Genomic DNA, 13874 nt, shown 5'->3' with positions numbered 1-13874 from the left:
TTTAACAGCCTTGGCTCTTCTGGAACTCATTTTGTAGACCAGGTTGGCCGAAACTCAGAGACCTTGCATCTGCCTCCTGTGTGCTAGGATTAAAAGTGTATGCCACCATGCCCAGCTGAGAATTTCTAATAAACAGTTTTATGAACAGTGATTGAAATTTTGAAGCTGGAGAGATGGCTCAGCAGTTAAGAATACTGGCTGCTCTTCCAGGGGACCCGGGTCCAATTCCCAGCACCCACATGGCAGGTCATAACTAACTCCAGTTCCAGGGGATTCAACACCCTCATACATGCAGGCAAAACACCAATGCACATAAAATAAACAGCTGAGCAGGATAGGTGAGAACACACAAAACGCTTCAAGTCACCAAGTGTCTGTCTAAATTAGTGACCACTGTCTTTCAGTTCCTTCTGTACATCAGTCTAGAAAACATGAGCAATGAAAGAAAATAGGTGGTATCATCCAAGATGGGTTTTGCTGATACTTGTCTTTGTTCTGCAGAAGAAGAGAATAATGGGACAACTGGCAGCAGAGGAGATAGTGACAATACCATAGCTTGGTCTCCTTGAGGTCATAAACACAATGTGAGAAGCAACCAAGCAAAAAATAGGGCAGAATAATGAAATAACAGCTTACATCTGTTTATAATGCTTATTGTGCCTCCAGTACTACTCTCAAAGTTTTATGTGTATGAACTTTTTACAAGGGATAGAGAAAAGGTTCAACAGTTTACAGCACCTGCTGTTCAGTCATCAGGACTGGAATTTGCATCCCAGTACCCATGCCGAGTGGCTCACAATTACCTATAATTCTAGCTCCAAGGGATCTAACATCTGACCTCCATGGGCTCACACGTGTGCAGATACACAGAAAATAAAATCTTTATAAAAATATCTTATGATGTAGTAGTATTCTCTAGAAGTCCTGTATCTAGTTAAGTGGAAGGGCCATGACATAATGTTAGGTGTTTTAAGATTTCTAACAGCTAACATAGTCCAAGAAAGGATGAAGTTCACTGTAATTCACAGGAGGCCAGGATCAATGAGTTTTTAATGTAGATCCCATTATTTGAATCATACCAGGAACACATTATAAGCATTTTTAAATTAAATGACTATTCTGACATGTAATGGATATAAAATTAAGACTTGAACTAGAGATAATTTATGTCTATGAAGGAGACACTAAGTTACTTTGAGTAAAAGTCTGAGTGATCAAGAACGAAAAGATGGTCAGAAAGGAAAACAATAGTTCTCAAGAGCCTGAGCCTAGAATGATGATGGCTATGGCAATAACTGCATTCTGGGCCCAGAATGAGCAGAAAGAATTCAAGATAAGCCTATCCCCCTCAGAGCAAAGCCATGTTTCAGAAGAAAATCCTGAGGACACTACAGAGTTAGTCCATCTAAGGTTAAAGCAGTGGGTTACTACTGAGAGGAAGGACATGCAAGGGTGGGTGTCCTGGCAGAGGTGTTCTGGTGGAGCAGTGTGGAGTTCATTTGGATACAGAAAATACTGAACCACAGATTAAGACTCCTAATGCTGAATTTAGAGAGACCTTGGTAACCCATCATACTATTTACTTTCAAGTAATTTCTCTTCCAAACACTAAGATTGCCCTTCTAAGAAAAAGGATACAGGTTCATTAATGATCTACTATTTCACTTACCAACCCAAACATTTCAAACATCAATTTGCACTAAATCAATCAATTACTATTGTCTGGCTTAAAGAACCAGTTTCTCATTTAATCAATCATTCACTACCCATACACACTCTGTGGTTCAAAGCTGTCTGGTATAAGCACTGGGCAAACCACAATCTAATTGAAGAGCAATACCAAAAAAGGGAAGAGACAGGAAATAACAAAAAAAAAAAAAAGATAAGTAGTTTTAGATCTGTAGTTCTCAACCTTCCTAATGCTGTGACCCTTTAATACAGTTCTTCATGATGTGGTGACCCCCAACCATAGTTTCATTGCTACTCCATAACTAAATTTTGCTACTGTTATGAATCATAATGTAAACATCTGACATGCAGAAGGTCTTAGGCAACCCCTGTGAAAGGGTTGCTTGACCCTCATAGGGGCCAAACCCCACAGGTTGAGAACTGATGCTTTAGATGAGCATTTAAATTTGTGTTTGTTAGGGTATATACACATAGCAAATGAGTGTTTATACACTTGTATGAGAATGACTACTGGAAATTCTCTCTTGAAGCCATATCCCAAGAACCAGTAGCATTCCTGTGCAGAGAACCACAAAGGTACTAACCCTATATATATTCTTAAGAATGCATTCTTGAGTGGTTCACAAATTGGTTCTACAGGCTTTCAGAAATGCTAACCTAGAGCTTGTTTAAAATAGGGAGAGAGAGCACATCACTAAATAAGTATGCAAAATTTCAATCTAACTACCTACAAAAACATCACAATTTGAATACTCAAATTTTGGCAAAATCATGACTCACTATCGACATAATTATAGTTAACAGTGTGCTAGGTAGAGTCTAAGTTTTACTTTATCACACAAGATGGTAAGGCAGGTCCTTTTAGTACTCTCATTTCATTGAGAAAAGAGGCTAACTTAGGAGGCAGTGCGGCTATAAAGACGTGGGCCTGCTGGTCAAACCACGGAAGTACAGAGCCCACAATCAGAACTGCTATTCTCTCAGCCTCTTTACTTTCTAGCCACACGATACATATGCCGAATGCTGCAAAACTAAAGTTCCCCAGGGTCTATCCATAGTTCTATCCTTACTAATTAATAGTAAAAAATAAAACAAGACAAAAAAATGTTCAAGTACTATTTTTTAACCTATTAAATAAAAAAAATATATCTGGCCAAGATTCAAAAAACTCAAACACCCTTAAAATGTATACTTCCTATTCACATTCACACAGAACCAGTTATAACCTGGTTCTCATATTTACAGACTAACCTCAAGCAAATTAAACTCTCAAGCCCTCACTTATAAAACAGATAATACTAAGATAGTATAAAACGGTGGTTCTCAACCTTCCTAATGCTGTGACTCCTTAATACAGTTCCTCATGTTGGGGTGATCCCCAACTATAAAATTATTTTTTCCATTGTTACTTCATAAGTGTAATTTTGCTACTGTTATGAATCTTAGTGTAAATATCTGACATGCAGATGTTCTTATGCAAACCTCTGTGAAGGGTTGTTCGAGACCTAAAAGGGTCACAATCACCATAGGTTGAGAACCACTGGCAATAGAGCTTCAAGAATTAAGTTTAGACTGTCCAGTACATGGAAAGCATTCAACAAGTTTTAGCTATATTTCTACCTTTCCGGATACTCATTATATAATATATTTGAACTATTCAGCCCAGTAATTCTAGAATCATAGATGGATTATGCAGAATCCAAGCTGCATTCTGTACAGAGAAAACAGGAATTTCCTAGAGTCAATCAAAATATGTGACAGTAGGTGAATATTAAGCAAATGTGGGAATTTTAAGATACCAGTGCCTAAAAATGTTTTCAAAAATATAACCATATGTGCTGAAGGAACCATTATAAAAAAGGAATACAGGGAGCTGGGGACTGAGCTGTTAGGAGCACTTGTTGTCAAAGACCTGGGCTCAAGTCTCACCTCCTCCAGCACCAAGCACAATGTGCTGCACAGATGCACATGCAGGCAACACTAATACACATAAAATAATACAAATAAAAATCAAAAAATTTCAAAAGGAATACAGGATGGGGATATAATAGCTCAGTGTTAAGGGTGTTTGTTTAGCTTATCTGTGGCCCTGGGTCAAACTCTAACACCACAACAAGAACCCAAACCACAAAGAAGTAATATACAAAAAAAAAAATGAATTATGTAATCACACAGTGACATGAAACATTAAGAAACACATCAAAATGTTAATATTCTTTGTCTCCAAGTGGTATGATTATTGGAATTGTAAGTATGGATATTTATCAACTCTTCTCTCATTAGCCTAGTATCACTTTCATGATTAGAAAATCTCCTAAACTGTCAAACCATAATAAATCTATTAATTACATACCATACTTTATTTAGTGATTCTTTGTATTAATATTTTTGGGTTCATTTTACAAAAGGCAAACAATTATATAAACTTATATTAAAATAAATTATTCAGGAACATACAACATACAAGTCTATCTACTAAAGACCCTTCTGAGAATCCTGAAAGTAACAAAAATCTGTTCTAAGTTCTCCATATTTGTAATATAAAGAAAAGTGATATTTCTAGTCATAATTCTATACTCTTCTATACAAATGTTATTACTACCACCACTAAGCTACATTTAATGAATGAATGTTCTTCAAATAAATGACTACTTTATGTGAATGATTCAACTTCCTGATTAATGTACTATACACAAAAGGCCAAATTTTCACAAATTTTCTACTTACTGTGCAACTAGGCTTTAAAATGTATGGGGCAGGAGGGATGAGATAGATGTCTCAGTGGGCTAGAGTGCGTGCTGCATAAGGATCTGAATTCAGACCCCAGTACCTATGTAGAAAGCTGAGCACAGTTGTGTGAATGACTATCTGTAAACTCAGCTCTATGGAAGGGTAGAGACAGGAGGCTCCCTGGGATGTACTTGCTGGCTGCCAGCCCATCTTCAGGTTCAGTGAGAGAACATAACACAAGGGAATAAGGTAATGATAGACAAGGGCATCCAAAGTCCTCTGGCCTCAAACACACCCACAGACACATGTGCCCACACCACACACATATTCCACACTTACACAAGTAAATAACAGACACCATTTTCTCTCTCTCATACACAAACAAAATTCAGCACAGGTACTAATCTTCCCAACTATTCTTAAGTGCTGTTATATGCAAACTGGAATAAGACAGCTGACTCAGGAGTTACAGAGTGTGTACTGCTCTTGCAGAAGATCCTAGCTTGGTTCTCAACACCCAAGTCCTGGGTTCTCAACTTCCCAAAACTCTAATTCCAGGGGATCCAAAACCCTCTTCTGGCTTCAATAGGCACCTGCACTCATAGGCACAAGCATACATGTATAATTAAAAACCAAAGTAAGGATCCCAGAGAGATGACTCAATGGTTAAGAACACTTGCTACTACTGCAAGGATTCAGGGTTCAGTTTCCAGAATCCATATGGTGGCTAGCAACTGTCTGCAACTCCAGTTCCGGTGGATCCAGGATGCTCTCTTCTGACCTCTGAGGGCAACAGGCACACAGACACAAACGTGGTAGATACACAAGCAGACAAAACATTCATTCACATACAATAAAAATGTTTTTAAAAAGACAATGAAAACTAACAGATTATCTTTTTATTTTCTCTTCATTTTAAAGCAAAGATGCACTAACTCCTAACTACAAACGCTGTTCCACAACTACAAAATAGAAAGCGTAAAGTCTAAGTGTAAGCAGCATTTTGATATACATTCCTCCATAATTTCCCCTCTAAGAAAATAACACAGAGGGGCTATTGAGATGGTTCAGTGGTTAAGAGCACTGAGAGCTCTTCCAGAGGACCCGGGTTCAATACCCCACCTACACTGCGGCTCACAACTCCAGTTCTAGGGGACCCAACACTCTCACAGACATATGTGCAGGCAAAACTCCAATGCACATAAATTATAAAAAAGAAAAGAAAAACTAACACAGAATCTTCATTAGATAACTCCTGGCTTTGTGTGACTGTTTTTCACCTTTCACCTTTCACCTGTTTTCCTACATACACAGTCCAGCTAGTTCACTGTAAAAAGTAAAATCTGGCAAATATTACTGTAACTAGAAATAAAAAAATAGACATTAACTCTCGAAAGTTCTTATCTTATCTCTCCATGCTCTCATTTGTCATGAATGATCTTAGCATTTCTGTCAGTCACTTTGTGGGCACCATCTGCTGACCATGTTGCACAGGTAAGACTCATCTGCAATCATAGAGCAGATTACATCCAGAGTTGTCCCTGTGATGATTTAGCATGCTTCATAAACTATTAACTGAAGTCACTTCCAGGACCTAGGGGTGCTTTCTAGAGAGATGGGTCACATCATAAGAGTGACTTTCAGTGTCTTGTAATCATCTAAGTGAAGCCAAGAATGGACAGCATTATTATTATTATTATTATTATTATTTTGGTTTTTCAAAGAGACAGGGTTTCTCTGTGTAGCTTTGTGCCTTTCCTGGAACTCACTCGGTAGACCAGGCTGGCCTCGAACTCAAAGATCCGCCTGGCTCTGCCTCCCAAGTGCTGGGATTAAAGGGGTGCGCCACCACCGCCCGGCAAGGACAGCATTTTCATTCGGGAATCACACCTCCAATTCCAACCAAGATGTTAAAGCCCATGTTTTTTAACCAAAATGGATTTTCAGAGAAAAGTTAACCCAAGAGAGTATCTGAGCAAACAACACAAATAACAGCAGGAAAGAACCTCTGCCAGAATAATTACTAGCCCAAATCCCTTCTTAATAATACTCAAATTCGGACTGAGTTCAAGGCCAGCCTGATCTACAGAGTGAGATCCAGGACAGCTAGGGCTGTTACACAGAGTAAATCCTGCCTACATAGACAGACAGATAGATAAATAAATAGATGAATGAATGAACATATAAATGAATGAATGAATGAATGAATAAAGCTCAAGTTCTGTGGCCCCGGCTGATATTTTGTGTATACTTTCTACAAAATGTTATCAACAGGGGCTAGATCAGTGGCTCAGTGGTTCAAAATGCCCACTGCTCTTGCAGAGGACCAGAACTTGGGTTCCCAGCACTGGAATGGGTAGTTCAGGACAGCTCCAAAGTATCTGACTCCTCTGTCCCCTGCAACAATCTACACTCATGCACAAACCCAAACACATCATTAAAAAAAAATCTTAAAAAAATTACCAACAAAAAGATGTAAAATAAGCTGTATTTTATATAATGAAGCAGAGTCTAAATATTAAGAGTCAACATTTTTTTCTGTCAACAATAAAAGCACAGAAATTTCTTAAAATTTGTAGGTAAACTTTTGTAAACTGGGTGGGAAGCAGAAAAAAATTTAAACTGCATTAAGCTAATGTGGTGTAACTTTCACTCTGCTAAATTAATGCAAAGGCAAACTTAAAATACACACTAAGATATAAGAGAACCTGATTTATCTGATAAAACTGTAAGGTAACTTACCACTACTGGACAGTGGAAACCAAACAAGTCTAAACTTACTCATTCTTTTTACATATCAATTTGGGAGGGGGGAAAAAAAAAAACCCTGAAAGGAGCAACTGAATGAAACTTCTGATTAACCCATTAAGCCATAACTTACAGCTAACTAGATATGGTGTTAACATACACTAGTTGTAGGAATACACATATATGAGCATAAATGTTATTTGTGTGTGTGAAATACTATTTACAACTTCTAACTAGCAGTTCATGTGGGCTGTGGTTATACCAGATCACTGATCTGAATGAAAGGAATTCTGACAGTCTAAAGACTAGGTTCCCACAAGTCAATGAAGTATCTATACTCAACAATGCCTGACTATTTTCAATGGGAACTGTGACTGTTATTTACTTATGAACTAGGTAAAAAAAAACCAAAAGAGCAAACAAAACAAAAATCTCAGTTCTAGTAAGACGTATTATCACACACTATTATCATCTTCAGCTAATGGAATAAAATTCTCTCCTGCTTTTAATCCCTAATACTAGTTCCAGAAAACAAAGATCTTTGCCTTTCCGTATCTATTGATAAATCCTAAAGCTCTAAGAACAAACAGTACCTGCATATAATACTCAGTGTATCTTGGAAGGAATGGGAGAGGAAAACAGGTTCTAGTAGGGAAATGTGGAGGTCAAAGAGGTGCGAACACAGATAAGGAAAAACTGGTTACTCTGAAAAAATATTAACTTGTCAGATATAAGCTCTTCCACATTTTACCAAATAACAGACTTCAAGAAAGAAGAACACCAAGAGCAAACATTTCCTAGAAAACCAGTGTCACTGTTGATTTAAAAACAAAACAAAAACCTAAAAAAAAAAGAAAGAAAAAAAAGCAGGGGGAGGGGGTATCAGATTTGACAATCACTTGGATGGTTGATTCAGCAAGAAAGTTGTATCACTCACGGTCGTAAGTCCAGTTCATTACCCAATTACAAAGGAACAGTGAACTTTATTAGTGCTGTCTTACCAGCATTTCTCATTTTTTGATGTAATATTTTTAAAAAACCATTCACAATGCAATTAATATCAAGGTAAGTCATTCTCCTGATTTACCCTCCCAGTTTACATAGACCCCTTTTGTTTACATGCAGGTGCAAGTGTCTACACACTGACAATAATAGCATGTTCCTTGCAAATCACAATTCTGCATCAGTTGCATACTTTTCGAAACTAAGAATTCAGAGGCCCTCAAGATCTCCAGGACAAAGCTACTCAACTCGGACAATACTGTGTCCCTTCCTCACTGCAAAGGGTACTTCAGGAAAAGCCTGTTAGAAAGTGATGACAGCGGGAGAGTCGCCTTTAATCCCAGCACTGGGGAGGCAGAGACAGGCAGATCTCTTTAAGTTCAAGGCCAGCCTGGGCTACAGCGTGAGTTCCAGGAAAGGCACAAAACTACACAGAGAAACCCTGTCTCGAAAAACAAAACAAAACAAAACAAAACAAAAAGTGATGACAAAGCCCCCTCCCCCTCCCACATGACAGAATGCTTATGAGCCTTAGAAGAGAAAACAACTTGCCTTGGTCTAAACTTTTAAAAACCTGCTCCACTGCCGGTGTGTATCTGACTGTTACCTGTTACTGTAGCGACATGAGCAAGTACGTCCAGTTTGTTACAACAGATTTTAATTGCCTGCCACTGGCTGTCTGATCGAGGCATGACATCCAAAGTTACACTCCATCTACTAAACACCGCAAGCCAATGACTCAACGTAACGCCAAGAGAAAAAGTTTTCTCAAGAGAAAACGTTTGCTTGTCGCTAAAAACGTACACGGCACAACAAGCCGGCGTGGCGACTATTCTTGGGGACTTCCTTGGCTCAGAAATGAAAAACCTGAGAGTGCAATTCATTCTCTGCCTGGGGACCGCTCCGAACAAGAGTGGGCAAAGTGCTCAGGAGGCTTTGCAGGTTCAAAGATGCTATAAACATTATGTTCGCTGCTGGTGCTGTTTTGCCACCGGGCTATTTCGTGGCATTTCTGTCACCGAGAGGGGCAGGCGGCCAGCAAGACCGCTGCTGATTGAGGAGGGGGGCAGAGGCGGACAGTCCTGCTCCCCAGCGTCAAAGCCAAGCCGGGTCGCTCTGGAAACCACAAGCTAAAAGTTAAGACACACGCCCCACGCGAGGGGTGCGGCGGCGGCGGCGGCGGCGGCGGCAGCGCGCATCCCCTCTGGGCCGCGGCACCGAGGCCGGCGCGAAGGAGGCCCCCGGGGCGGCCCGGACGCAGGGAACGGCCCGGGAGGCGACCGCGCCGGCCCGCGCCGCCCCGTTGCCGGGAAGGCTCGCGCCCCGCCACCGGCGGCCGTGGGGGAGGGGGAAGCGGCCGCGGCCTGTTGGAGGGAGTTCAGCCCCGGCCTCGCGTGCGGCTTCCCGGCCGCGGCTCCGGGTCCCGGGCGCCGAGAGGACCGACTCACCGGAAAGGCCCGGATCCGCATCTTGGTGTCCTTCCGGCTGCCCGTGCCTTTGCTCAGATTCGACATGGTGCTCGGCCCTCCCCGGTGGCGGCGGCGGCGGCGGCGGCTGCGGCTCGCACTCCGAGGCGCCGGTGTCACATTGAAGGCGGGAGGGCGGCCGCGGGGCTCGGCGGGGGCGGCGGCGCGGCCCCGGGCTGGGCTGGGCAGCGGGCCGGCCCTGGGCGGCCGCGGGGCTCGGCGGGGGCGGCGGCGGCGGCGGCGGCGGCGGCGGCGGCAGCGGCTCGGGCTCGGGCTGCGCTGGCGCGGCGGCTCCGCGGGCTTCCCTCGCGCCGGGCTCGGCTCCCTTTATCGCGCTCCTCCGCGATGGCGGCGGCGGCGGCGACGGACAAACATCTCACTGCGCAGGCCGAACGTCGTCGTCCTCCTCCTCCTCCTCCTTCTCCTCCTCCGCCTCAGCGAGACGAGATCCGGCCCAGAGGGTGGAGGGGGGAGGAGGGAGGGAGGAGAGCGGAGAGTGGAGAGCTGGGGAGGGGGGCAGGAGGACGGGAGGGGAGGCGGGAGGCCGCGGCGGGCACGTCAGATCTCGCGAGATCGGGGGGGGGGAGCGCGCGGCGCGGGGCGGGGCGGGGCGAAGCCCGGGAAGGGAGGGCGCCGGGAGAAGTGGTGAGGTGGGGGGGGGGCGACGGCGGGAGAGGGGAGGAGGAGAAAGAGTTGGAGTGTGGGCGTGGTCAGCGTCCTGAGGGGCGGGGCCTGAGGCTGGAGGCGTAGGCTGCGTTTTCAAAAGAGGAGCGTCCGAGACCCCGGTAGGCGGAGGTGGCCGCTGATTGGTGGAGGGCGAAGATGCTGTGTCACGTGGGCAGTGGGCGGGGGAAGTTCCGGGAGCCGAGCTGGGAGGGTTGGGCGGTGGGCTGGCCCGGCTGAGCCTGGCTGGGGAGGCTTTGCAGGTAGGGTTGGGAGAGGGCATGGGTTGTGAGGGGGACGGATTTACGTCCTAGAACTGTTCCTGTGTTTTTCTAGGGCACGTGGCCTAGGGATGGGTACCTGAGCCCCAGCCGGAAACTTGAAAGCAGGGTTTGTGCCGGAGTTACGTGCGGAATAAGAAACTGGCGCCCTGTGTTTAGCGAAGTGTTGCAACGCCTCTGAGCTGAGGCAACCAGGCTTCCTTACACCGGGTTTGCTGGCTAATTGATATTTCCTGGAGGATCCAGAGCCCACCAATGTTAAAAGCCGGTTTTTGTTTCTATTGAAATAAAACAAGTGCCTGATGTAGTGCAATATTTTAATAATTTGTGTTAAACATAACGATAGATACCTGCCAAACAAATCTTTGGTACCATTACCAAGAGCAATGTGGCTCATTAAAACAAAACTCACCGCGGAATTCAGTTTTCTGTAGATTTGGAAGCGTTTTTTTGTTTGTTTGTTCGGGGACTCTTATCATTCTATAGTGGAAATGTCTAGTTTGAATCCTACTTCCTAATTTATCTGCTTGTTCAATTGCTGTTTCCAACTCCTCAGAGAAATCTGAGTTTATCCCACAGTTTCAGATCTTACCATTTTGAATGAACTGTTGTTGGGATGTACATCTACGTTGAAAGCTGAGCTCTAAATACTTTTTAAAATACAAAACAATAAAGCTTGTTTATTTATGGTTGAATTCTCCCTAAATTATTTCCAATGTCTAAGCTTACAGTGCTATGCTGTCAACTTTCCTTGGTTGAAAAGCCCCTATTGAAAAATAAACATTAACCGGCAGTGGTGGTGCACACCCTTAATCCCAGCACTTGGGAGGCAGAGCCAGGCGGATGGTTGGGAGTTTGAGGCCAGAGTGGTCTACAGAGAGAGCAGGCGCAAAGCTACTCAGAGAAACCCTGTCTCGAATAAACCAAAAAAAAAGAAAGAAAGAAAAGAAAAATAAACACTAAAAAGTATATTTACAGCCGGGCGTGGTGGCACACGTCCTTAATCCCAGTACTAGAGAGGCAGACAGGAGAATCTCTGAGTTCAAGGCCAGCTTGATCTACAAAGTGAATTCCATGACCGTCAGGGTGGTTACACAGAGAAACCCTGTCACGAAAAACAAAATATCAATATATTTACTAATCAAAACAGAAGCTTAAGGAGAATGTTGCTTACACTGAGATAAAAATAAGACATCAAGAATGGGTTAAGAAAAACCAGGGGGGCTGGAGAGATGGCTCAGAGGTTAAGAGCACTGACTGCTCTTCCAGAGGTCCTGAGTTCAATTCCCAGCAACCACATGGTGGCTCACAACCATCTGTAATGAGATCTGGTGCCCTCTTCTGGCCTGTAGACATACATGAAGGCAGAACACTGTATACATAATAAATAAATCTTTAAAAAAAAAAAAAGAAAAACCAGGAAGGGCTCTGACAAAGATAATAAGTGTTGTGTAGGAGTTTATAATTTGTATGCTAATTGATCTCCATTTCCATAATTATCAGAATATAAAACTTTTCTATTAGCTGTCCTATCACATAGCTCAATCTTTTTTTTCCTTTTTTTTTTTTTTTATTTTTTGGTTTTTCAAGACAGGGCTTTTCTGTGTGGTTTTGGTTCCTGTCCTGGATCTTGATATGTAGACCAGGCTGGCCTGGAACTCACAGAGATCCACCTGGCTCTGCCTCCGAGTGCTGGGATTAAAGGCATGCGCTACCACCGCCGGCCATAGCTCCATTTCTTAGTAAAATTTAATATATATTCTGGAGCCATTGGTTTGATTCTAAGCTCTGCCACTTTATTAACTATGTAATAAATGTCTTTGTGGGCAAAGACTTGGCTGTTTTGCCTGGAAGACTTCATCTTTGAAATGGAGACAACACTTCCTCCTGAGTTTCTATCAAATTTGAATGGGTGAATACATTTAAAAACCATCCTAGGGTTGACCAGATGGCTCAGCAGGTAGAAGCTTGCTCTACACAAGTCTGATGAACCTCAGGTCTATCCCTGGTGCCTACCTAACGGTTAAAAAAAGAAAGAGTTTTTTTCTGACCACACACAAATACACAGAGGATGTCAACATCCACATATTTACACATACAACAGTAATAAACTTTAAAAATAATATGAAAGCCATCACAGCAGACTTGCAATACCTGCTGGCTATTACTGTAGTATTTATTACAGCCAAAGTTATACTACTTCCTTTTTTCCTCCTCGTCGTTGTCGTTGTTGTTGTTTGGAGACAAAGTTTCTTTGTGTAGCTTTGGCTGTCCTGGATCTCACTCTGTAGACCAGGCTGGCCTCAAACTCAGAGATCTGCCAGCCTCTGCCTCCCCTAGTGCTGGGATTAAAGGTGTGAGCCACCACTGCCCAGCTTGCTCTGCCACCACCTGGCTATACTACTTTCTAAAAACAAGTAAATAAGTAAATACTTGTATGCTTTTATAGAACAGATCATATCTGAAGACCAGCCTGCAGCTCAGACTCCACAAACCAGAAAAACGTTTTCAGAAAGCTGGAGAGCCCTTATAAAGTTATCAATTTTACTTTGTCAAATAAAAAAGGTACAACCAGATAGATGTGTGAGATGGCTAGACAGATACCCATCAAGCTGAGGACCTGAGCTTGATCTCCAGTGCCTGTAGGTGGAAGAAGAGTTTATTTTATTTTTATTTTTTTACTACTCAGCTTGAAAAGTGACATTAAATTTGCAGAAAATTAGATGGGCCTAGAATGTATGCTATTAAGTGGGGGGGTCACACAATCTCAAAAAGAAGGAAACTGCATGTTCTCTTTCATAAGGAGAATCCAGCAAATAATATATAATATATATATATATATAAAATATATATGTAATATGTAGACACATGTGCTTGTGGGTATGAAGAAAGAGAACAAGAAAAGGCAGCCAGGCAGTGGTGGTGCACGCCTTTAATCCCAGCACTCGGGAGGCAGAGCCAGGCAGATCTCTGTGAGTTGGAAGCCAGCCTGGTTTACAGAGCGAGATCCAGGACAGGCACCAAAAAAAAAAAAAAAAAGATAAGGCTGAATATAATGGGATCAGGAAGTACTGAATGCAGGTAATGGACATCTTAGGAGGGAGGCTAGAAAACTAGTTTGTTTTTTGTTTTTGTTTTGCTTTTGGTGGTAAATAAGTGCATAAAATATATTCAGTAGTAAAAAGTGTAAAGTGTAATATGAGGCTCCACAGCTTCCATTCTGAATGTCAATTCTAACTATAGAAGTTCAAGTCCATGTATGTGATGTTTTTATTTCTTTGCAAGTTTTTTTTAA

At 42.6% G+C, this 13874-nt stretch overlaps 1 protein-coding gene across 1 annotated transcript in view; it reads right to left on the bottom strand.

Annotated features, from left to right (window-relative positions):
- Nucleotides 1–9794, bottom strand: part of Cul3 (cullin 3) — an 87953-nt gene extending 78159 nt beyond the window's left edge. The window contains exon 1 of the mRNA XM_028884105.2: nt 9618–9794. Coding sequence (XP_028739938.1) covers nt 9618–9683 — 66 coding nt within the window. The 5' untranslated portion in view covers nt 9684–9794. The remainder of the gene's footprint in view (nt 1–9617) is intronic.
- Nucleotides 9795–13874: the final 4080 nt, after the last annotated feature.

Source organism: Peromyscus leucopus, chromosome 13 (assembly GCF_004664715.2).
Source record: "Peromyscus leucopus breed LL Stock chromosome 13, UCI_PerLeu_2.1, whole genome shotgun sequence".
In the NCBI taxonomy this organism is placed as follows: domain Eukaryota; kingdom Metazoa; phylum Chordata; class Mammalia; order Rodentia; family Cricetidae; genus Peromyscus; species Peromyscus leucopus.
The sequence above is the reverse complement of the archived record's forward strand: the minus strand, read 5'-3'. Positions and strand labels throughout refer to the sequence as shown.